Source organism: Zeus faber (genome assembly GCF_960531495.2).
Source record: "Zeus faber genome assembly, chromosome: 7".
In the NCBI taxonomy this organism is placed as follows: domain Eukaryota; kingdom Metazoa; phylum Chordata; class Actinopteri; order Zeiformes; family Zeidae; genus Zeus; species Zeus faber.
The window spans coordinates 5,940,714-5,963,407 of NC_137203.1; the positions used below are offsets into that span (position 1 = coordinate 5,940,714).

The 22,694-nt window shown below is 47.6% G+C and overlaps 1 protein-coding gene across 1 annotated transcript in view; it reads left to right on the plus strand.

The window, feature by feature from the left end:
* The window catches only part of kcnt1b (potassium sodium-activated channel subfamily T member 1b), a gene marked incomplete at its 3' end in the record, with an annotated part of 98,397 nt that extends 76,165 nt beyond the window's left edge, over window positions 1-22,232 (plus strand). Inside the window, exons 17-30 of the mRNA XM_080004569.1 lie at window positions 974-1,123; window positions 1,587-1,822; window positions 4,120-4,333; window positions 8,207-8,312; window positions 8,526-8,698; window positions 9,368-9,439; window positions 9,720-9,854; window positions 11,610-11,721; window positions 12,805-12,906; window positions 13,237-13,320; window positions 14,005-14,133; window positions 16,907-17,207; window positions 21,325-21,409; window positions 22,112-22,232. Coding sequence (XP_079860695.1) covers window positions 974-1,123; window positions 1,587-1,822; window positions 4,120-4,333; window positions 8,207-8,312; window positions 8,526-8,698; window positions 9,368-9,439; window positions 9,720-9,854; window positions 11,610-11,721; window positions 12,805-12,906; window positions 13,237-13,320; window positions 14,005-14,133; window positions 16,907-17,207; window positions 21,325-21,409; window positions 22,112-22,232 — 2,020 coding nt within the window. The remainder of the gene's footprint in view (window positions 1-973; window positions 1,124-1,586; window positions 1,823-4,119; window positions 4,334-8,206; window positions 8,313-8,525; window positions 8,699-9,367; window positions 9,440-9,719; window positions 9,855-11,609; window positions 11,722-12,804; window positions 12,907-13,236; window positions 13,321-14,004; window positions 14,134-16,906; window positions 17,208-21,324; window positions 21,410-22,111) is intronic.
* Between the last annotated feature and the right edge of the window lie 462 nt (window positions 22,233-22,694).

Consider the following 22,694-nt stretch of genomic DNA (forward strand, 5'->3'; position numbering starts at 1 on the left):
CACGTCGGCGTTGCCATGGTTTCCATTTCCCACGGAGAACGTCGCGAAAAGGGACACGCGTATTGAAGCGCATCCACACCCCAAACTCCCACGATTCACCGAGTTTGGTCCTCAAAGCCATTGACTTTGGGCGGGGCTTGTTGGACAACGGCAGCAAAGACCTCGCTCCAGGCTCTGGGCTCCGGGCTCCAGGCTCCAGGCTCCAGGCTTTGCACAGTCACACGTTTCCAACCCAGTGTCAAAGGCATCGTGGACCAATGTTAGAAATGTCGCAATAAATAGAAAGTTAATTTGGTGCATTTTATCAGTTGTCTTGAGGGAAATAAATTAAATTAATCAGTTTGTTTTTTTTCTTCCAGTGTCAGTAGATGGCTCTTCCAGAACAGCTAGATATGTATTATTACACTATTATGAGCTTATACTTTATAATTATGCAATCAAATTGTTAAGCGCAATTATTTGTTTGACAGTTAATCATCAACTAACATTTGAGGATCCTGACAGACAATGGAAACAAGCTTTTGTGTTGCAAGATCAAAATTGCGAGGCAGCACCAATTCATCTAATTCATCAGCTGCAGACGGAACAGCAGAGCAAGTTTCACTCTGAAAGTGAGGGCTATCCGTCGCGACGAAAGGTTAGACTTTTTTTTTGTTGTTTTTTTTCGAGATTGGGCTCCTTGACGAATCGCTTCGCTTCGAGTCCTCAGAGAAATACCTGAATCCTGTTTGAAGTGAATTAAAAGTGCAAATCAGCCCCATTCAATATGAATTATGGGTCTTCCTCAGTCGTTATTCAAAGATGAACTCCAGGTTGTATATTATATATTATAACAACCTTACAACAAGGTTACTTTCCCACCAGATAACCCACCCACCTCATACAGACACTCTTAATTCCTGGATCCTTGCCGACATCCCATAGTTCCACAGCCCCAGAGACTGACCGTCCCTGTCCCCGTCCCGCGTCTCAGGGAGGGGCAGATGTCTCCGCAGCCGTGGCAGAGGACGTACGGACGCTGCTCGGGCAACGAGGTCTACCACATCCGCCTGTGCGACAGCAAGTTCTTCGGGGAGTACGACGGGAAGAGCTTCACCTACGCCTCCTTCCACGCGCACAAGAAGTGAGTGACCCCACCCGCGGGGGCACGACTTGGGTGTTTAGAACCGGGGCTTAGGGCTTGAAGAAATAAATGCGGACATCGAAATTTGAATCCCAAACGTCCCATTCAGCGTCGCATTTCGCGATTAATGTGAATGTGCAAAACGGGAATAACTGTGAAGAGGTTTGTCGTATGTACTGTCTGGCGATTTTTTTTAATAAGTGAATAGTTTGCTTCGTTGTGTTGGACAATTTAAACTACTTCAACTAGAAGGTTTTAAAATCCTTTCAAATCAGTGTCCGTGTGTTTATTTATTGGGCAGTTTGGGACGTAATGTGCGGCCAGCCGCTCGTTATCGCAAAATAACCCAGGATGGTTCAGGACATGGTCACCTGATCCTGATCGCCACGTCGTTATATTTGATCTGATTTGACGCGTGGAAAAACATTGAGTTTGAGCGGAACCCTCCCACCGACCCCGGCAGGTACGGGGTGTGTCTGATCGGGGTGAAGCGGGAGGACAACAAGAGCATCCTGCTGAACCCGGGGCCGCGGCACATCATGGCCGCCGCCGACACCTGCTACTACATCAACATCACCAAGGAGGAGAACTCGGCCTTCATCTTCAAGCAGGAGGAGAAGCACAACAAGGTGCTGCCGGCCGCGGGGCTCTACGACGCCCCCTCCAGGCTGCCCGTGCACAGCATCATCGCCAGCATGGGTGAGACAGGGGGGAGGCAGAGGGGGAGAGGGGGAAAAATGAAGTATTAAATATTATACTTCATTCAGGTTCGGGTCGTGATCATTCCCCGATCAAGTGACTTTGAATGATTACTTCTCTCGAATGATTAGTTTTGAACTATGGACAACAAATTTGTCAAATAAATCTCTTATAAGGAAATAATAATCCTCTACAAACCAATGGATTCTTCTGTTGTTTTACGGAACGTCGGTCGAGCAAAGCAGCTTTATGTTGCACGATGGAAAGCCAAAAATGTTCCATACAAACATTACACACATAGGCTGCGGTTAAAGTTACAGTTACACTTCCAGTTACAGTTACAGCGTGAGTTACTTTAAGTCTTAAAACTGTTGAGATGTTTGTTTCTACCCTCACAAAAAAGTTGCATGATGTCACACGTGATTTAACATTTGAAAACCATATTTTACCACATGCCATCACATGTGGAATGCATGTGAAAATATGTGTTTTTACAACAAACTGCATGTGTTACCATGTGATTCACATACAAATCACATGTGAAGGCCCGGTGCTAACTGGTGCAATGTACAACCCTAACTTATGTGACGCAAATGAGCTAGGGTGTGTTTATTACATTTTTTTTACAGTGCGCAAATGACTTTTTTTGTAAGTGACTGACAAAATTATATATATATATATACTGTATATATCTATATATATATATATATATATATATATATATATATATATATATATAGAGATATATATAGATATATAGATATATATATATATATAGATATATATATATATATATATATATATATGTTTATAGATCAAAACTGTGAGTTAATTGCATTGGATATCAATGTGATCCTGCTGGAGTTTAAATTAACTACTTGGATTGATTTTTGAACATCTTTCATGTTTATTCATTCATATCCTATGTGTATCGTTCCAAGTATTTTAGTATTTTACTCAGTAAAATTGATGCAAATCTAGAGCAGCACGAATGATTTCCATGCAATGAACCATCTGTGTTGGATTTTTGATGTTTTTGACCAAATTTAGTGTTGTAGTCATCAAAAATCTGATTAAGTAAAAAAACACACACGTGTTTCCTTCAATCTGTTCGAGTGTCGGTGGCTCTGCTGATTATAATGCATGACCTCTTTCTTACGCTCTTTTTTTTTGTGTTTTTTTCTTTCTTGGCTGTTGTGTGTGTGTTTGTGTGTGTGTGTGTGTGTGTGTGTGTGTGTGTGTGTGTGTGTGTGCGTGTCGTGCTTTTTCTGTGAAAGTTGATCAGGCCACCTCGTATGGTAAGTCGTCACATTGCAGTGTGTTGTGCAGTTGAGCCTCGCTTCTACAGAATACACTGTAAAGGCCATTGTTTCGTTTATTTTATTAAAAGATATATATATATATATATATATATATATATATATATATGTATATAATAATCTAGCCAACACTAGTCTAACAGTTAATTTATGCATCTGTTATGATTTCTATTTCCGTTCATGTAAATATTTGATACAAACAGTATATGGTGTTATGATAAATGTGGGTCATACTGTATATTAAATATTAACAGAACACATGCATGCAGTCCAGTAGATCCACGTTGGGATGACTATGGAACAGTTTTCACCCTAAAAATGAAAGGCTTTAACAAAACGCTGCATAAGGTCATCATGTGATAACATTATATTTCTACATTTACAGCCTGTGAATGCCTTCAGTTGCACATTGGGTCATTGTTTGTAAAATCTGTAAATCACTTTTGAAACGATGTAATGACGTGAAATGATGGAATGTAAGTCATTCAGTCATCGATATTTACTTTTTTTTGTCAATATTATTTGTTTTTCACTTGCAAAAATTGGTAATCTACATTTTTCAAGTTTCTGTACATACTTAAGTTTATTCCGTTTGGGAGATGTTTCAACTTTTGCTCCATTACATTTCAACGCAAATGTCTATTTCCTTTTTCCTCAACTACACTTGTAACACAGTTGCTACTGTACTATAGTACTATAGTTTAAAAAATACACCTGGATATGTATTTATATACAGCATATCAGTCAAACCATGGCTCTTATCAAACTGCTGATTTAGGATTGCTCGTCACTGATCCATTAGGTCCCTATCGTTGTAAATTACTGTGACATTCACATTTTGTGTCAGGGTATTTGTACTTCATTCAAGCATTGTGATCACACAATAAAAATAGTGTTATCGTCCACTTTCCTGCTTCACAAAATAAAATGTCAGCAGAAAGTGTTGCGTCGTCCTCATGACCTCGTCTTGTGTTCCAGGCACGGTGGCCATCGACCTGCAGAACCCCGACTCCCCTGAGGACGGCGACAAGCTGGCCCTGCCCACAGAGAACGGCGCCGGGAGCCGGCGGCCGAGCATCGCCCCCGTGCTGGAGATCGCAGACTCCTCCGCCATCCTGCCCTGCGACCTTCTCAGCGACCAGTCCGAGGACGAGACCACCCAGTCCGACGAGGAGGGCTCCGTGGGCTCAGAGTGAGTGACCTCCAAGCCACACCCCTTGATGAGACAGAGGTCAGAGGACGGAGGGCATGGTGTGAATTCTTTCTAACCATCCGCTGTTTGTGTTGTATATGGAATAAGTAAGTTAACTGACTAAATGAACTAACTCAATTTGAAATTTAAAAAAATAATGTTGCAAGGTCATTTCTGTTAGTTACACACTATGCAGGTGTTTGCAGAATGTGTTCAAAACCAGTTTTCTTACTTCAAACAAACAGATGAGAATGCTCATAGTTTCCAACATCATTCAACTTTGAGGTCTCTCAAAACTTCAGCCACACTCTCGCAAAAACTCAACGCCCCCGAGTCTTACCAAGTGAAATGGTCTCCTCTGATTTAAGGAACAACAGCGGGAATAATCTCTTGAACTTGAACTTGAACTTGGGATGGCACCGCCGAAAGGCCACACCCACTACAGTCCTGCTGGGTTCCAGCATCGCTGAGGTGATATGATGGAGAAAACAATATAAAGTGACTTCTAGAGTGTCCCTACAATAGAAAAAACAGGGTAAATTTCCCTCTAGAGTGCCCGTGTGATAGAGAAAACTGAGTAAAGTGTCCTCTAGAGTGTCCATCTGATAGAGAAAACAGAGTAAAGTGTCCTCTAGATTGTCCATCTGATAGAGAAAACAGAGTAAAGTTCCCTCTAGAGTGCCCCTATGATAGAGAAAACTGATTAAAGTGCCCTCTAGAGTGCTCCATCATAGGGAAAACCTAGCAAAGTGTCCTCTAAGGTGCCCTTACGAAAGAAGACTTGTAGATAATATGCTGGTGGCCACTGAGGGGGATATCCCAGTTCATTGTTACGGTCAAGGTCATTGTCTCAGCTCTGAGAGCTCTAAATTGCAGGAAATGGTGTGTCAGGTGTTCAAAATAAAAAAAAATGTCTGCAGAGAGGCTTTTTTGTGATTATCATCCGCGCCTGTAAAATTATCTGTGCACGCCACTGCCCAAATGTACTCGGTGAACTAAGTGTATTTACTAAGTTACAAAGCGTAATAACGTTTGCTGTCTCATGTTCATTATCTGTCCATTATCTGAAGTAAAAAAGGAGGAATGTGCCCCGGTGCTGCCAGGAGTGGAAGGCTCAGTTTTTTTGGAGCGACCATCTGTGCTTAACTCACAGCGTGCGGCGTTGGTGGCACGTCCGCAGCTTTCTTTCCGGGAAATGCTCCCACATGGTTCCATACGCTGCGTTGCCTCATCGCCCTGCAGCTCTGGGGGGTTAGTCTGCGGGACGCTGAGAAAGGTCCCACGGCAGTAAATCAGAAAAAAAAGACTTGTAACATGACATACTTTACATTTAATGGGCGGCGCCTGTCCTCCCCTTCGTCGGAGGAGAGATGGATGGAGAGAGGGACAGTGAGGTAACGTGCATGTTGTGATGTGATGGTTGCTTTAATGTGACGGGCGCACGTGATGGATGGCTGCTGTCGTGGAAGGTCAGCGCTTTCATTGTATGTGGAGGGTGACCCGTCGGGCTTCGTCAACCCTCAGCCTCCACCCATCACATGACAAAACCGGTCGCCATGGCAGCAGCTCTCCAGGGCAGCAGGAGAGTGTTATTTATTTATCTATTATTATTATTTTATTTTTTTTGTGTGTTCATTCGCTGTCAGTAGATTTTATTTCGTTTTATCTATCTAGCTTTTTTTCTTACTTCTGACTCCCCTATTTTTCTCTTTCCATGGCTAATAATAATAATACTAATAATAATACTAATAATAATAATAATATTTATTATTATTATTTTATTTATTTATTTATTTATTTATTTATTATAATAATAATAATATATATTATTGTTTTGTTTGGATTTTTCTTATTATTTTTCCCCTCTGCATTTTCCGGCTCAAAGTGCCTGGCGCCCAACAACCGCCAAACTCACAGACATGAATGAAGTGTCGTTGGATTTGGGGCAGCTCAGACATTTTGTTTGGTCCAAGTTTGATCCACATCGATCTTTATTTGAAGCAGGAATTTGTGAAACCGTTGCCAATTTACACAGGTCGAAATATTTCAACGTCAGAAAGTCCAGAAAATCCTGCCGTGTTTTTGCTCCAGCCAAGCCCTGGTCCATCAGCTGGACTTCTGGGGTTGACGCTCATCAGGAAATCCACTCGGATGACTCAAAATCCTGTATTGGAATTTTATTTTCTCATCCTGGATTTTCCACGTCTGCCATTTTACCGGAAGTAGTGTAGCGTTGGCAGAGCCGGGCGGGATGCGGTGGTGGAGCCTGCTGAGGTGGTGGAGCGGGACGCTTTGTGACATCATCATCTAATTTGTATTATGTGCGCAGGTTGTGGCTCTGGGGGGGCTTGCGGTGCGCGGTGTGCTGCGTCAAGACTCCATTGGTGTGTATTGGCTGCTTTGCCCAGGATCTGCGCTGGGTCAAGACGAGAGGGAGCCCATGTCGCGTTCCATGGGAACTCGGAAAATTTGTTTGAACTGATTCTGCGTTCCACGGGAACTCGAAAAATTGCAATTCGGCTCAATAGGAAGTGATGCTGCGTTTCACAGGAACTCGGAAAACTGTAATTTGTGAGTAACGTCACTAACCTGTGCATTGGTGCATGCCGCTATATTTATTATAATAATAAATAAATAAATAAATAAATAAATAAATAAATAAATAAATAAATAAAATAAATAAATAATAAACCTGTAGGGGGATGGTAGCTCAGGAGGTAGAGCTGGTGGTCTAGTAATCCAAAGGATGCTGGTTGGATCCCAGGCTCCTCCTGCTAGCATGCTGTAGTGTCCTTGAGCAAGACACTTAACCCCTAATTGCTCCTGATGGCTGCGTCCGTCGGTGTTTGAACAATTGTAAGTCGCTTTGGATAAAAGCGTCTGATCAATGTAATGTAATTGTAATTGTAAATTATCATAATAATAATACTACTACTAATAATAATAATAAAAATAGTAATACAAATTTGGCTATATATTTCACTTTCATACATGAAATGCAGGTCAAAGTGCTTCACATAAAAAAGGAATGAAAAGGAAAACAAATTAATTAGGGCACAAATGAACAATTAATTACATACAAACTCAATATCATGACAACAATTAGAAACAATGAATATAATTGATTTCTCCTTATTCCTTCTCAGAATTGTTATATATATATTAGATATATGGGAGGATGGCAGAGCTGTGATTCTCTCTCTCTCTCTCTCCGATGACAAAGTCACCATCACCCTCTCATATAACTGTGATAACCTAGAGCCCACTCGGGAATGCAAGCCCCCAGAGAGGGGGTAGTCCTCCGAGGGGGGAGTTCAAGGGAGATCGTCTCCGTTCTAGGTGCAGAGAGCGGAGAGCGGCGGGAAAACCTGAGAAACGACAGGGACACCGTGTGGTGGAGAGCGTGCAATGATGTCTGGGCGCACACAGCGCTGGAACGGCTTTTAAAATAATACATTCCTGATAATACCCTGACCGGGCTTGAATCACATGTTTTTGCAGGACCTTTCCACTGGCGGTATTAATGCAAGAGTGGCCTTTGAATAAAGGTTAGCAGGCGGTAAGCACTGAATTGTTAGTGAGTCATTTCAAAAACAGCTGTGGGGCTTAAAGTGCGATATGTGTTCTATGAAGATAGTTTGAAGAATATCAAGGTGATTTTCTTAGTTTCTCACGTGTAGCTACACTCTCAACAATAGAAAATTGCATGTTGAATTTGTGGTCCAGCAACAAGTTGAAAATCTGGCCCCCCAACACAGTGCAGCTGAAAAGCCCCGATAGAGCGGAGCGTCTAAACACCATGCCGTTTTTTTTTTTGTTGTTTTTTTCCCACACCAAACCTCAAGCCGACTTCTCTCCCTCTCTCTGCGTCAGTTTCGTGAAGGGCTACCCTCCCAACTCGCCCTACATCGGCAGCTCGCCCACGCTGTGCCACCTCCTGCCGCAGAAAGCCCCGTTCTGCTGCCTCCGACTGGATAAGGTACAGAGCCCGTGTCGTGGTTACCTAACAGGAACCCACCGACACGACCGCGAAAAGTAAATTATTCAACTTATAAGGGGGGGGGGGGGGGGGACGGCACGACCATTTCGAAGCCGGTGGAAGATCACGGCGTTGGTGGGCGTGTGGGGGGCGTCGGGTCCCCGTTGACGTTTTGCCTTTTCCCCTCATTTTAAATATCCCCGTCCCCTCCAGGGCTGCATGCACAGCAGCTTCGAGGACGCCAAGGCGTACGGCTTCAAGAACAAGCTGATCATCGTGTCGGCGGAGACGGCGGGGAACGGCCTCTACAACTTCATCGTCCCTCTGAGAGCCTATTACCGCTCCAGGAAGGAGCTCAACCCCATCGTGCTGCTGCTGGACAACCCGTAAGACGGCGCTGGAGGGGCTTTGTTTACCGGGTTTACACGGAGCTCATTATCCAGGATTATTAGAAACATTATATATATATATATAAATGTATTCAGATTTTTTTTTAAATATGGGGGGCGGGGAGATGGAGACTAGATTTTGCTGTTATGTAACCAAGCCTCAAATAAAAGATTTTTTTTGAATTATAGATAATGTCAATGCCTGCTGGAAAAAAGGTAAAATAAGAGTTTTTTAGTGTTTAGTGTCTTTTAGAATTTTAGAGCGTGAGGGCTTGCGGGCGTGCGTGCGTGCGTCTATGTGTGTGCACGCGCGCCTGGCGTTTGAAAGATAGGGATTGCCGGTGTTGCCGGCTCTAACTCACCGCGGACTTCATTACCTTGGAAGTTGAGGCAGATAAATAATAGACCAGAAAGCCCTCACAACCTCACCGCGGGGGGGAAATTTCACCGGCCCAATCAGGTCTCCATGGCAACCACGCAGAATCCCTTTGCATCGGGGGAATTAGAATCACGGCTCCATCACATGGGATTATGAACCAGCAATTAATAGAGCACACATAACCCCCCCCCCGCCCCCCAAATGAAGAAATGACATAAATCTTGAGAAGCTTCGTACTGTTGTGAGTTAATTAGTTATTAATCGCTGGTACTTCCTGTTTCCCGCAGGCCGGATAACCACTTCCTGGAGGCCATTTGCTGCTTCCCCATGGTCTACTTCATGGCTGGAACCATTGATAAGTAGGTGTAATTATAAAAGGACGCATCCCCCTAATGAACCCATTAAGCCTCGTGCTCAATGCTGTCAGAGCTCAATGACACGTCTTTCCACTTGTAATAACAAGCGCCGAGGGCACGCGACTCCCACCAGGAGCGCGGGACGCGGCGGGCCTCGATGAGACTCATTACTCGCCATTATTGCGCTTCACATCACAGCTAATGTCAGGGGGGGGGAACTGTAAAAAAAACAAAAAAAAAAAACAAAGGTCCTAAAGCCGCCCCCTGTTTCACGCCCGCGCAGCTTGGACAACCTGCTCCAGTGCGGCATCATCTACGCCGACAACCTGGTGGTGGTGGACAAGGAGAGCACCATGAGCGCCGAGGAGGACTACATGGCCGACGCCAAGACCATCGTCAACGTCCAGACCATGTTCAGGTGAAAGCCGAGAGAGAGCGGGTGGCTCGCCGCTCGCCGCACGCCGCATATGCGGCGTGTCGTTTTGGGCCCCCCCCCCCCCCCCGAAATAACGTCGTCGGGCCGCACGTCGCCACGTCAGGGTCCGTCCATCCAAGCCGTGCGTACAGAGCACACGTGAACTGCACACATAAGGGCGTGAGACGGGTGTCGCACCCAGGTCAACGCCGCTGCGGGAGGAAGCCCACTTTCGCTCGCCGCCGAGAGAGAGAGAGAGACACGGTGAAATATTTATGGGGGGCATTTTAGGGCGGCAGGCTCTGGGTCATCGGCAGCGGCGGCTTCTAGAAGGACCGGGGAACCGCTCCTCCGCCAGTTCTGCGTTCAGTGCTGCAGTTCTGCAATGCGCTGCTGCAAACACTACTTATCGGCGCCATCTTGTGGCAGTATGTATGTAGGAGCTACACAGGGAAGACGCCAACCCAGCGTCCCCCCTTCAGCTCCATTAATGGAAATGTCACGTTTAATATCAATAGCAGTAGACATGACGTCACAGTGACTGGCAATGATTCATACGCCGATGAACGCAGCTGTCAGGAGCAATTAGGGGTTAAGTGTCTTGCTCGGGAGCAGGGGATCGAACCGGCAAACCTTCACTAGACGACCCGCTCTACCTCCTGAGCTACTGCCCCCTACAGTGTTACTAGTTATGGACTATTGTTATTCTTATCGTGGCCGTGCATGATGCGTCGTGTTTTGTCCAAATGGAAATTGCTTTATTGATTAAATAAATAAATTGATTAAATGATTAAATAAACATTAGAAAAGTAATAGATGTTTTTTTTTTTATTTGGCAAAAACTATTCCCCCGCTGGGTAAAAGGTGTTGGAAGAAGAGAGGAAGGGCGTGTTTGTTTGCCTGTAAACTAACTTCCAGGTCTCCGAATGATTTGTCTGCAGAGTTGTCCCGCCAAGGTTGCCGCTGTGCGGGGACTATTTAACCGCGTGATGAAGCGGGGAACTTAGCTCGGCAACACTTCAGATGGGATTTTTCAAGGACGGAGCTGTGAAAACCACGAACCCTTCTGAGGAAACATGGAATTAATGCTATTTATCAAAGCCTCCTCGAGTCTCCTCCAGAGCATGTTTTATCTCTCTCTCTCTCTCTCTCTCTCTCTCTCTCTCTCTCTCTCTCTCTCTCTCGCTCGCTCGCTCACTCTTCCTCCACTCCTCTGCAGAACTTTCAACAGTCTCTCTTGGCTATACACCTTATACACTATATGGACCCCTGGGCACGTGCCAGGGGCCCCCGAGTGCGAGAGGGCCTTCCGCGGTGGGAGGAAAAAATATTGTATGCCTTTCTCCTCCTCCTTTTTTTTTTTTTTTTTTTATCCTTCTGACCCGCTCTCTTCATCGTGGTAATGATCCAATCGGAATGAAATGAAGGTGGGCGCGGAGGGGGCGCGGAGGGGGCGCGGAGGGGGCGGGGGGTGGGCGGGGGGTGGGCGTGGCGGGGCGCGATTGGGGCGGGAGGCTGATCCAACCTTGATCACATGCCGTAGTCCACCACTTTGCACTATCACCACTCATGCGCAAAATGCACAAACATACTATAGAGTTCACGTGTTAACATGGTCAGACGTACGCGTGCTGCTCACCGTTGACTTCCGTTTCTGCGTGTTTTTCCTGTATTTCATTCCATTTTCATTTCGACCTCTTCCTCCACGTCGGTATCAACCCCCCCCCCCGTCTCCCTCGCCCTCTCCCTCTCCCTCAGGCTGTTTCCGAGCCTCAGCATCATCACGGAGCTCACCCACCCGTCCAACATGAGGTTCATGCAGTTTCGGGCCAAGGACTGTTACTCCCTGGCTCTCTCCAAGCTGGAGAAGGTGAGCGCACCGGGTCCGGGCGCGTCCCCCCCTAGTGGGCCGTGGGGGAATGGCAGGGGGGTGAGAGAAAAGATATACAGTATGTATTCCAATTAATATACAAATTCGAATAGTGGTCATCTATAACATAATTTTGTTAAAGATTCTCATATTTGATATTCACCCCTCATTTATTTAGCTGGGAAGAAGGGGCTTTTAAGCACCTTGTATGTGTACCTACATTGTAGTATCTAGCATTATAATTTGAACGTCTCGACAGCGACGCCCTTGACCCTCCAAACAAAGACCCATTCGATTTTTGGGGGGGATAAAGAGACATAAAAAGCGAAGGTCTAAGCCGCAGCTCGACCCAATTCTCCTTAAAAAGTGGAAGTTTGCTTGACGCCTGTGCCGAGACGGGAATAAAAGATCCAATCACTGTATCCCGCTGTTGTCAGGATTGTGGAAGTTTGGGACATAATGGAAATGTGAATTTTTTTGAACGTAAATACCTGAAATAAAAGTGATCCACGTTAAATGAGGGAAAAAGTTCACCTTCAGAATCGCAACCAGACTGTAAATACTGTCTGGTGCTCACGGCAGACGGGTCCAGTCAATATGAATGCAGGGACGAGATGTTTCTTTGTTGTTTTTGTTTTTGTTATTTTTCTGTTTTGAGCTTCTTCATCTTTGATTAATATGAAACATTTCACATTTCATTTTTTATAAAAATAATAATAATAATAATAATAATAATAATAATAATTATTATTATTATTATTATTATTATATTAATAATGATAATAATAAAAGAGTATTGTTTATGTTTGGATTTTTATTATTATTTTTTTTGGGGCATTTTCCTGGCTGGAAGTGTCTGGTGTGACACGAATTAAGTGACGTTGGATTTGGGGCAGTTCAGACATTTTCTGGTCAAAGTTTGATCCACATCGCTCTATATTTGAAGCAGGAATCAGTGAAAGACTGTTGCCAATTTACAGAGGTGGGAAAAAATCCGGGGTCGGATGGCGGAGAGCGTCCTGCCGTGTCTTTTGCTCCACCCGAGCCCTGTCGCAGATTAATTCCTGTGTCCGTGTCCTACAGATAGAGCGTGATAAGGGCTCCAACCTGGCCTTCATGTTCCGCCTGCCGTTCGCCGCCGGACGGGTCTTCAGCATCAGCATGCTGGACACGCTGCTGTACCAGGTACCTGCACCTCCGTCACCCCTGTCGCCGCCGTCGCATCCATCGCCCTGTCGTTATCCAACAACCCCATCGCCTCCATCACCTCGATCGCCTCCGTCCAATCACCCCCTCCGTCCCTTTCGTGACCTGCCTAACCTTCGTCGCCTCCATCACCCCATCTCTTCTGGCGCCCCCACCGCTTGCACTCGCTCTTCACCTCCAATCCCCTCCACCGCCTCATCGACTCGGAGTTGATGTATTTGATAATTGCATTTCCTGGTTTGTGCTGCTCTGCCCAGCACCTCCACTGGTGCTGAGTGTCGTATGTGACCCCGTGTCTCCCTCTCACAGTCGTTTGTCAAGGATTACATGATCCCCATCGCCAGGCTGCTGCTGGGGCTGGACACCACGCCCGGTTCTGGGTACCTGTGTGCGGTGAGTAGGTTCCGGCTCTGGATCTGGATCTGGTTCCGGTTTTGGTTCTGGTTCTAGATCTGGATCCGGGTTTTTTGGATCTGGACCTGGTTCTGGATATGGATCTGCATCTGGATCTGCTTCTGGTTCCGGATCTGGATCTGGCTCTTGATCTGGTTCTGGATCTGGTCCTGGATCATGTTCTGGTCAGTTTCGGGTCTGGGTCTGGTTTTGGATTCTGGTTGTGGATCTGCATTTGGATCTGGTTCTGGATCTGGATCTGGATCTGGATCTGGATGTGGTTCTGGTTCTGGTTCTGGTTTGGGATCTTGATCTGGCTCTGGTTTATTTGGGGTCTGTGTCTGGATCTGGACCTGGTTCTGGTTCTGGTTCTGGATATGGATCTGCATCTGGATCCGGCTCTTGATCTGGTTCGGGATCTGGTCCTGGATCATGTTCTGGTCAGTTTCGGGTCTGGGTCTGGTTTTGGATTCTGGGTGTGGATCTGCATTTGGATCTGGTTCTGGATCTGGATTTGGATCTGGGTGTGGTTCTGGTTCTGGTTTATTTGGGGTCTGGGTCTGGATCTGGACCTGGTTCTGCTTCTGGTTCTGGATATGGATCTGGCTCTTGATCTGGATCTGGATCTGGTTCTGGTTGGACCAGCGGTGGAGCTGTGATGGTGCTGTCCGGATCTCCCCCCAGATGAAGGTGACGGAGGAGGATCTTTGGATCAGAACCTACGGTCGACTCTTCCAGAAGCTTTGTTCCTCCAGCGCCGAGATCCCCATCGGGATCTACCGCACCGAGTCGCACATGTTCTCCACCTCCGAGGTGAGAGCGCCTCATCCCTCCATCCATCCATCCATCCATCCATCCCTCTATCCATCCATCCATCCCTCCATCCCTCCATCCATCCATCCATCCCTCTATCCATCCATCCATCCATCCATCCATCCATCCATCCCTCCATCCATCCATCCATCCACCCCTCCATCCACCCCTCCATCCCTCCATCCACCCCTCCATCCCTCCATCCATCCATCCATCCATCCATCCACCCCTCCATCCATCCCTCTATCCACCCACCCCTCCATCCATTCATCCCTCCATCTATCCCTCCACCCCTCCATCCATCCCTCTATCCACCCACCCCTCCATCCATCCATCCCTCCATCCATCCCTCCATCCATCCATCCATCCATCCCTCTATCCATCCACCCCTCCATCCATTCATCCCTCCATCCCTCCATCCCTCCACCCCTCCATCCCTCCACCCCTCCATCCCTCCATCCATCCACCCCTCCATCCGTCCTTCTATCCCTCCATCCCTCCATCCATCCATCCATCCATCCACCCCTCCATCCCTCCACCCCTTCATCCCTCCATCCATCCACCCCTCCATCCGTCCTTCCATCCCTCCATCCCTCCATCCATCCATGCCTCCACCCCTCCATCCATCCATCCACCCCTCCATCCCTCCACCCCTCCATCCATCCATCCATCCCTCCACCCCTCCATCTCTCCTTCTCTTTCTCCCTTCCTCTCTCCATCTCGGTTTCAGAGTTTCTCTCTCTCTCTCTTCCCTTTTTCCTCCTTCTCCTTTTTCCATCTTCCTTCATTACTTTTTCTCGTCTTCATTCTTTGCTTCCTGCTTCGTTCGATGCTTCCTTCTTTCCTTCCCCCCTTACCTCCATCTATCCTTATTTCCTTCTTCCCTCCCTTCCTTCTTTCCTTCCTTTCTGCCTTCCCTTCCTTCTCTCCTGTCTCCCTCGCTTCCTTGCTTCCCTCCTTCGCTCTTTTGTTCCGTCCTCCCTCCCATCCCTCCTTCTAAACTCAATCCTTCCTTCTCTCCTATCTCCCTGACTTTCATCCACCCTTATTCCCTCCCTTCCTTCTTTCCTGTCTCCCTCGCTTCCCTGCTTTCCTCCGGCCCCTCTTTTTTTTTCGTCCTCCCTCCCTTATCTCCCTCCTTTCATCCTTCCTCCCGTCTCATCTCCCTTACTTCCGCCCTCCTTACCTCCCTCCCTCGCTCCATTCCTACTTTCCTTCCTTCCCTCCTCCCTCCATCCTTCCTCCCTCCCCTTCCCTCGTACCTTCCTTCCTACCTTCCTCCCTTGTCTCCTCCCCTCCCTCCCTCCCTTCCCTCCTTCCTGCAGATCAGTGTTTCATGCCGTGTTGCTTGGCCGTGGTTTTACAGTTGATATTGTTGTTGTTTATGTCCAGCGGCTGCAGAGCTTTAAATTTAAAGGTTCAACGTCAGAGGAAATAAAAGATAAACTCCAATAAAAATGAATAAGTTGCTGATTTTCCTCCGAGGCTTTCGCGCAAATGCAGCCGTTTCCGCGTCGGAACCTTTTCATGCCGCTTTTTGAACATGTTGCCCCCCCCCCCCCCCCCCGCTTGCAGTGCTCCATGTCTTTCATTTTGTCTCTTCATTTGTTCTGTTGCTTTGTCCTCAGTTCAAAGGCGGCCTACCTCAGGTAAGGCTCTGAGCAAGCCGTCCCTCTTTCGGTCGCAGAACCCGCCGCATAACGCCGCTAAAAACTGCAGAAAAAGGGTTTGGATGAAGTTGTTTGTTTTTCGCTCGTGACAGAAATTAAATCTGGAAAAGAAAAGAGGATTTTACTGTGGTGGCTTGTGAGCGGCATGCAGGATAACACACTAACCTTCTACACACACACACCGTCACTCTGTCAGGGATGAAGCCTCCAAAGCCTGCCATGCGTGCACAGTACACACGCACGCACGCACGCACGCACACACATGCAAACACACACACACACACAGTGCGCACACGTACGCACACAATACACACACGCAGGCAGGCAAGCACACACACACAGTACTCGACCCGCACAGTACACACACACACACAACACCCACGCACACACACACACACACACACAAACGCACACAAACAAACACACACACACACACACACACACACACACACACACACAGGGACATTTTAAAAGGCTTCATGTCGCTGAAAAAAATCACAATGTCAAAATTTATGAATACATTTAGACTGAAAATGCCACAAATTGGAAACTTAGTGTGGCTTAATGAGCCATTATTGCAGAAAAAAAGACTAAAAATTATATAATTACCAGAACTGTGACTAATATGTGTTTTAGTGGTATATGAATTAAGCTGCATTAAGCCACATTAAGCTACGCTTTTCCCATTGTGGCAGCTGACTTTATTTTTGGACCATATTTAAGATTTTTGATTCATTTAAATTTGCGAGTATCAACACACAATGACCTAAATACATTTAAATCCAGAACACCTGGACTTTGTTCAATTATTGTGGGTATTTTCAGATTTATTATAGTTAAATTTTCAAAATGTTCTTTTCGAATTTTCTTAAATAACATTTGACATAAATTTTCTTCATTTTCTCACCGCTGATAATAAGTGCACTGCCCTAAAACTGGTAAAAAAAAATAATTAACAAACACTAACATCTGTGCGAGCGCACACACACACACACACGCACACACACACACACACACTCACACACACACACACACACACACACACACACACACACACCCGCAGGACCCAGCATTAACCCCGCCCGTCACCCCCTCACCCTCAGTCCCAGGTGTCCATCAACATGGAGGAGGGCGAGGAGCAGCGGGAGGGCCGCGGGGGGTCGTGGAAGGAGAAGGCGGCGCACCGGAACTCCACCGCCAGCGACCAGTCAGAGCACCCGCTGCTGCGCAAGAAGAGCATGCAGTGGGCGCGGCGGCTCAGCCGGCGCGGCGCCAAGCCGGCCAGCCGCGCCGAGCGCATCTCGCAGCAGCGCCTCAACCTGTACCGCCGCTCCGAGCGCCAGGAGCTGTCCGAGCTGGTGAAGAACCGCATGAAGCACCTGGGCCTCCCCACCGTCGGATACGGTACGTCGCCGTGGCAACAGGCAGACGTAGATGTAGACGGAAGTATCGAGCCTGTTTTTGCGTAATGCGTGTAATGTTGTACTTAATGTGATGTGTGTGATACTTCCAGTTTCTAAGTGAGGGATAGGAGTGATAGGAGGAAGGCGTAATGTGCAGCCAGCCGGTCATTAAACAATTTAACAAAGTATCCCCGACAGGGTGATCGGGACCTGGCATTGTGCTCACCCTGAAGGGGGTTATTTGGAGATAATGAACATCTGGCTGCACATTATACAGCTTATTACACGGCTTCTCACTCAATAAATAAATGAATGCGTTGACACGGAATTTTTATTGGAAATTGTTTTATAAGCAGTATGCTGAGTTTAAGAGCTCACGCTGGGAAAAATAGTCCACAGTGACGCACGATAAGCTTTTTACTGTTATTCATGTTCAATCGGACGTTTAAATGAAGCGCTGAATGGGGCGTTGGGGATTTAGATATCGACGTCTGCATTCCTTTCTTCAAGTCTTCTGCTGTAGTTTCGATGCAGTGTCACAAGTTGGAGCCACCAGCTAGTGTTGCCATTGGCCTGCGGGCGGAGCGATAAGAGGGACGTGCGACGGGCAAGGAAGTGGTTTGCCTGCGGCAACAGCGGTCATTATTTACCTATCGGCGGTCATTATTTAGAAATGACTGACCGCTGATTGCCACTATTGGCCAATCAGAATGCAGTATTCCACTGAGCCGTGTAATAACGCTTAGTAATTACTTTGTATTGCCATTATTTTATATACAAATTGTATAAATTGTTGAATTGTAGTTATTCTAGGGCTTGGCAATAGGGAATCATTTATAATCACTATCATATTAATAATACCCTTTATTGTCATTAATTTAGTGTACAAATCTGACCATCATGCTATCACAGTTTCTTAACTCTGTGACTGTACGATACCACCCAAATGATGATAAATGATAGTATTGAATTATCACCCAGCCCTAAAGTGCTCATGTTTATGTTTTTATATATATATATATAGTGTATATGTAAGAATCCTGTGATCATCTCCATACATCCTCATTGCATCTCCTGTTTTGACGGGATCATGAGAGCCCGTTTCCAGCGACAACCCTGACTTCCATAAAACATCATCTCACCTTCACCTATAGCCTAAAAAAAATAAAAACAAAACACACCCTGATCATGTCATTTCCACAACGCCCTGATCACACTCTTCCTTTTGGTCCATCACACACTCACACGCCTCTCTGTCCAAGCCCACGCATGAGGGATGCTGCAGCGCTTGATTTGGATCTCAGACTGCATTTTGCCTGCATCCATTTATTTTTCTCCCCTCCCTCCTCTGCTTCACACTCAAAAAAAAAAAAAATCGGATGAAAAAAATCAAAAAGGAGAAAAGAACAGAATTATGTCCCGGAAGTACTCCACGTGTCAAATTAGGACGTAACATGTCCTTAGAAAGACCGCGGGCTTGGTTTATTGATTGGTTGATGTTCTTTAACCAAAACATTGGACAGCACGTGCATCGTACATGCATCGTACGTGCATCGTACATGCATCGTACATGCATCGTACATGCATCGTACGTGCATCGTACATGCATCGTACGTGCATCGTACATGCATCATACGTGCATCATACGTGCATCGTACATGCATCGTACGTGAAGTCCAAAATTAAGTCCAAAATTGTCATTTTTCAATACGGAACGACAGCGGAACTAATCGGGATTTGATTCTGTGAAGACTCTCATTCTTTTCTCCCGAGCCAAAACATGCCAATGCGCTGACATGGCAGCATGCCCCCCGCCCCGCCCCTCCACTTCCCTCCCCGCCCCGCCTGCCCCGCCTGCCCCGCCCGCCCCGCCCTCCCCCTCATCATTTCTCTGAAGGACAAACTGCATTTGGTTGCATTTCGCTGCCTGCCTGATCTTTTTCTTCTCTCCTCCTCCTCCTCTTTCTCTGACTCCTCTCACCTCTCCTTTCCTTCGGCCCCGTAGAGGACGTTTCTAATCTCACTGCGAGCGATGTCATGAACCGGGTAAATCTAGGATATTTGCAAGGTAATTTGTGCGATACATGCATACAAACTGCTCCAAACAAAAGGTGTTTTTTAAGGCGCTCACTTCCGCTCCAGCGGATGGAAGACTCGAGTGTCCCCCGTCACTTTTAGAGCACAACGACGAAACTCCGTCACGGGGCATCGGCGAATGTTCGACTGAATTGTATTTCGCAACTGGGTTTGTCTTGAAAAGCTAACGATGCAACGACGATTTGTGCTTTGTTTAACCGATCGACCGATTGGGCCAACGTTGACATTGCCGCCGTTGCTTAGAGCTGCAGGACATTTCTGAGGGGACCCACCCGTCAGGTTAGCTGGTTCATCACAGTACTGCCAATGTGCTGCATGAGCGTGAGCGTGTTTGTGTGTGTGTGTGTGTGTGTGTGTGTGTGTGTGTGTTTTTGTGTGTGTGTTTTTGTGTGTGTGTTTGTGTGTGTGTGTGTGTGTGAGTGTCCCAGGGCAACGAGTGGCAGATCAAGCTTTCTCTCTCTCTCTCTCTCTCTCTCTCTCTCTCTCTCTCTCTCTTCCTCGCTTTGGGTCTCTGTGCATTGTGCTGGCGTGGGGTCCCCCCCATGGAGGGCTGCGGTCCCCGCAGGGGGGCAGTGGGGTTTGGCTTGGAGCCGGGAGTGGAGCAGGAGGCATCACGCCCGGGTGCAGAAGGTCACTTTACGGAAGAGAATATTAGGTCCGGACTGGGCATTCCGAAGGGAGGGAAGCGAGGGGAAAAGCGTTAATAACAAGAAATGAAGCCCCGAGGTCATATCCCAAATCTTGTTCCCGCTGGAGGACTCGCACCGCGCCCTCCCCCCCGATCCAAACGCCTCGGTAGACTGACTCCTTCTCCACCCCACGTCTTTTGCTTCACTCTGGTTTTGGTTGGCGTTGCACTGCGTCCGGTCCAGTCCGGTAGATGTCGGAGCATGTCCCTGTGTCTGTGCGTGTGTCCCACGTCTCTGGGGGTGGGTTTCTTTCGGCAGCGGATGGGAGTGTCGTCTGTCGGCATGGCAACCCCGGAGGCAACCCCCGGAATGCAGTCGGGACGCGCCCGTGACGCAGGGTCGCGGGCGCTGTGTGCATGTGGGGCCCGGGGGTCTTGAAGCCGCGCATGCGCTGCACCTGGCGGCGGCGGGGCAGCATGGACCCCGCCCCCCCCCCTCGCCCCGCCCCGCCCCCTCGTACCGGACACGCCCTGTCAGTAACGGTTAGACCTTCTCTCTCCTCCTCTCCTCCTCCTCCTCCTCCGCCTGGCTTTGTAAAGGGGCACGATCAGGTGGGTTGTTATGGCGACACACCTTCCTTCCTCACCCAGTCAAGCTTGAGCTTCTCCGGGGTTTAGGAGAGAGACACACACACACACACACACACACACACACACACACACACACACACACACACACACACACACACACACACACACACACACACACACACACATTCACGCACAACTCTCCGGGGGGTTATATGTGAAGAATTTGAGTAGACAGTTGCCAATCATACCTTCAAAGAACTTGGTGGAAAATCTGGGTTCCGAAAGAAAAATACTCCGCCCCGGGATTCAGAGTCAACCACCTGGACAGAGGTACAAGTAATGCATGAAATCAGCTGATCAGTACCCGGGGGGTGAGGGCAAAAACACGGCAGGACTTACGCTTTCTGAACCTGGGCTTGACCACCTCGGCACCAGACCAAACGTGGCGGTCTCACCCCAGTCTGTGTGCACGCTCGTCACCGGGAGTGTGTTAGTGCGTGGGGGCCACAGACCGCTGAGGTCCAACGTGGGGGGCCCTCTGCGGCCGACGCCGCCCCCTGTCAGAGTGATGATCCGCAGAAGCCCTTTGCACACGACCCCCACGCGCGACTCGCCTGGAGCGCAACAGGATTCCCAGTGTCAGTCTCAGCAAGAGCGTGTACAAACAAAATAACAAGTAGTTGTTAAATTTGAGCTGTATTTCAACTTAACACAGTGACATTCAAGCTTTTTCATATGTGACGCCCACATATGAAAAAGCTCCAGAGCGGCGGTGAAGACCCTGTGTGTCTCTGTGTTGCAGATGAGATGAACGACCACCAGAACACTCTGTCCTACGTGCTCATCAACCCTCCCCCGGACACCGTGCTGGAGCTCAACGACATCGTGTAAGGAAACGGAGCAATGAGGCTCCGTCCGGCGCCCGACCTGCGCCGTAGCTCGTCGGGGAGCCTCGCAACGTGCGGGGGAAGAACGTGCAGCGTTTTGTTGTTTTTTTTAAAGCGATGCCGTCTTTTACAGGCGCTGTCAAGATCAATATATTTGACAGTCTTAAGAAAGAAACATTAAGAAGAGTCGTTGAATGGTCTTGTGCTTTATGGATAGTAGATCTAACTGGTATTGTGCACTGTTTGTATGGCTGCGTCAGGGTCTGAATCCAAAAAGCTGAAAACCCTGAACTCAGCCGCGCTGGCAAGAGGTTAGGTGTGCAGCATGTAACCCTGGCAACATACACTAGGTCCGGCGTTATGATCCTGGGTTAGATCAACCTCAGTTTGAAATTGTCCGGCAAAAACACAAACCCCTGCTCTGCGAGACGGGCCCCCCGGTCGCCGTCTCACCACATGAACAGGAAAAACATCACAGAGGGGGTTAATATATATATATATATATATATATATATATTTTATATGTATGTATAATATAATATTTCTATTTTATACTCAAATTAAAGACAATTTGTGTGATTCACTGATCACTTGAGCACCACAAATAGCTTAAAAAGATATCTCCATCCAAAAGTCCATCTAAAAGGGAAGGTGCTCTTATAGCGGAGCCAGGCGCTGTCTGACCGGCTGCTCCTCCTCCAGGTACATCATCCGGTCCGACCCGCTGGCCCACGTGCCGGACGACCCGCCCATCGCCAGGCCCAGAGGGACCAGGAGGCAGCAGGACTTCGGCACGGAGACCAGGGACGAGACCCACCTCTAGAGAGCGGCCCGGGGTCGGTGCGGCCACCGAGATACCGAGGGGACGGGGGGGAAGGGAGGGGGCCCAGGCCGGGGACGTGCGTTACGCGTCTACCGGTCTCACGAAGACGGGAGCCGGGTTCCGAGAGGTGAGACGGGCGGTTTCCTGCTCAGCTGCTACAGAAAGATGCAGACCCATCACTCACGTCTCAGACTGAGCCCTCGAGAAAAGGAGAACAAAATGGAGCCGTTAGCTCACGGCCACTAACTAACACTAACCCCTTTTAGAAGGGGTAAGCAACGAAACGATGAAATGGTGTGTTTAGCTTTGTTTGGGTTATTTTGGGGTTTTTTGTTATTGTTTTATTTTTTTTGCAAGAACTTCCAGTATGTGACACGCTAGTCCACCATGTGTGTGAACAGGACTTTAGGTTCCCCTTCCCCGCTGGATGTTAACACGTGTCCCGGGTGAGCTGATCCCAAA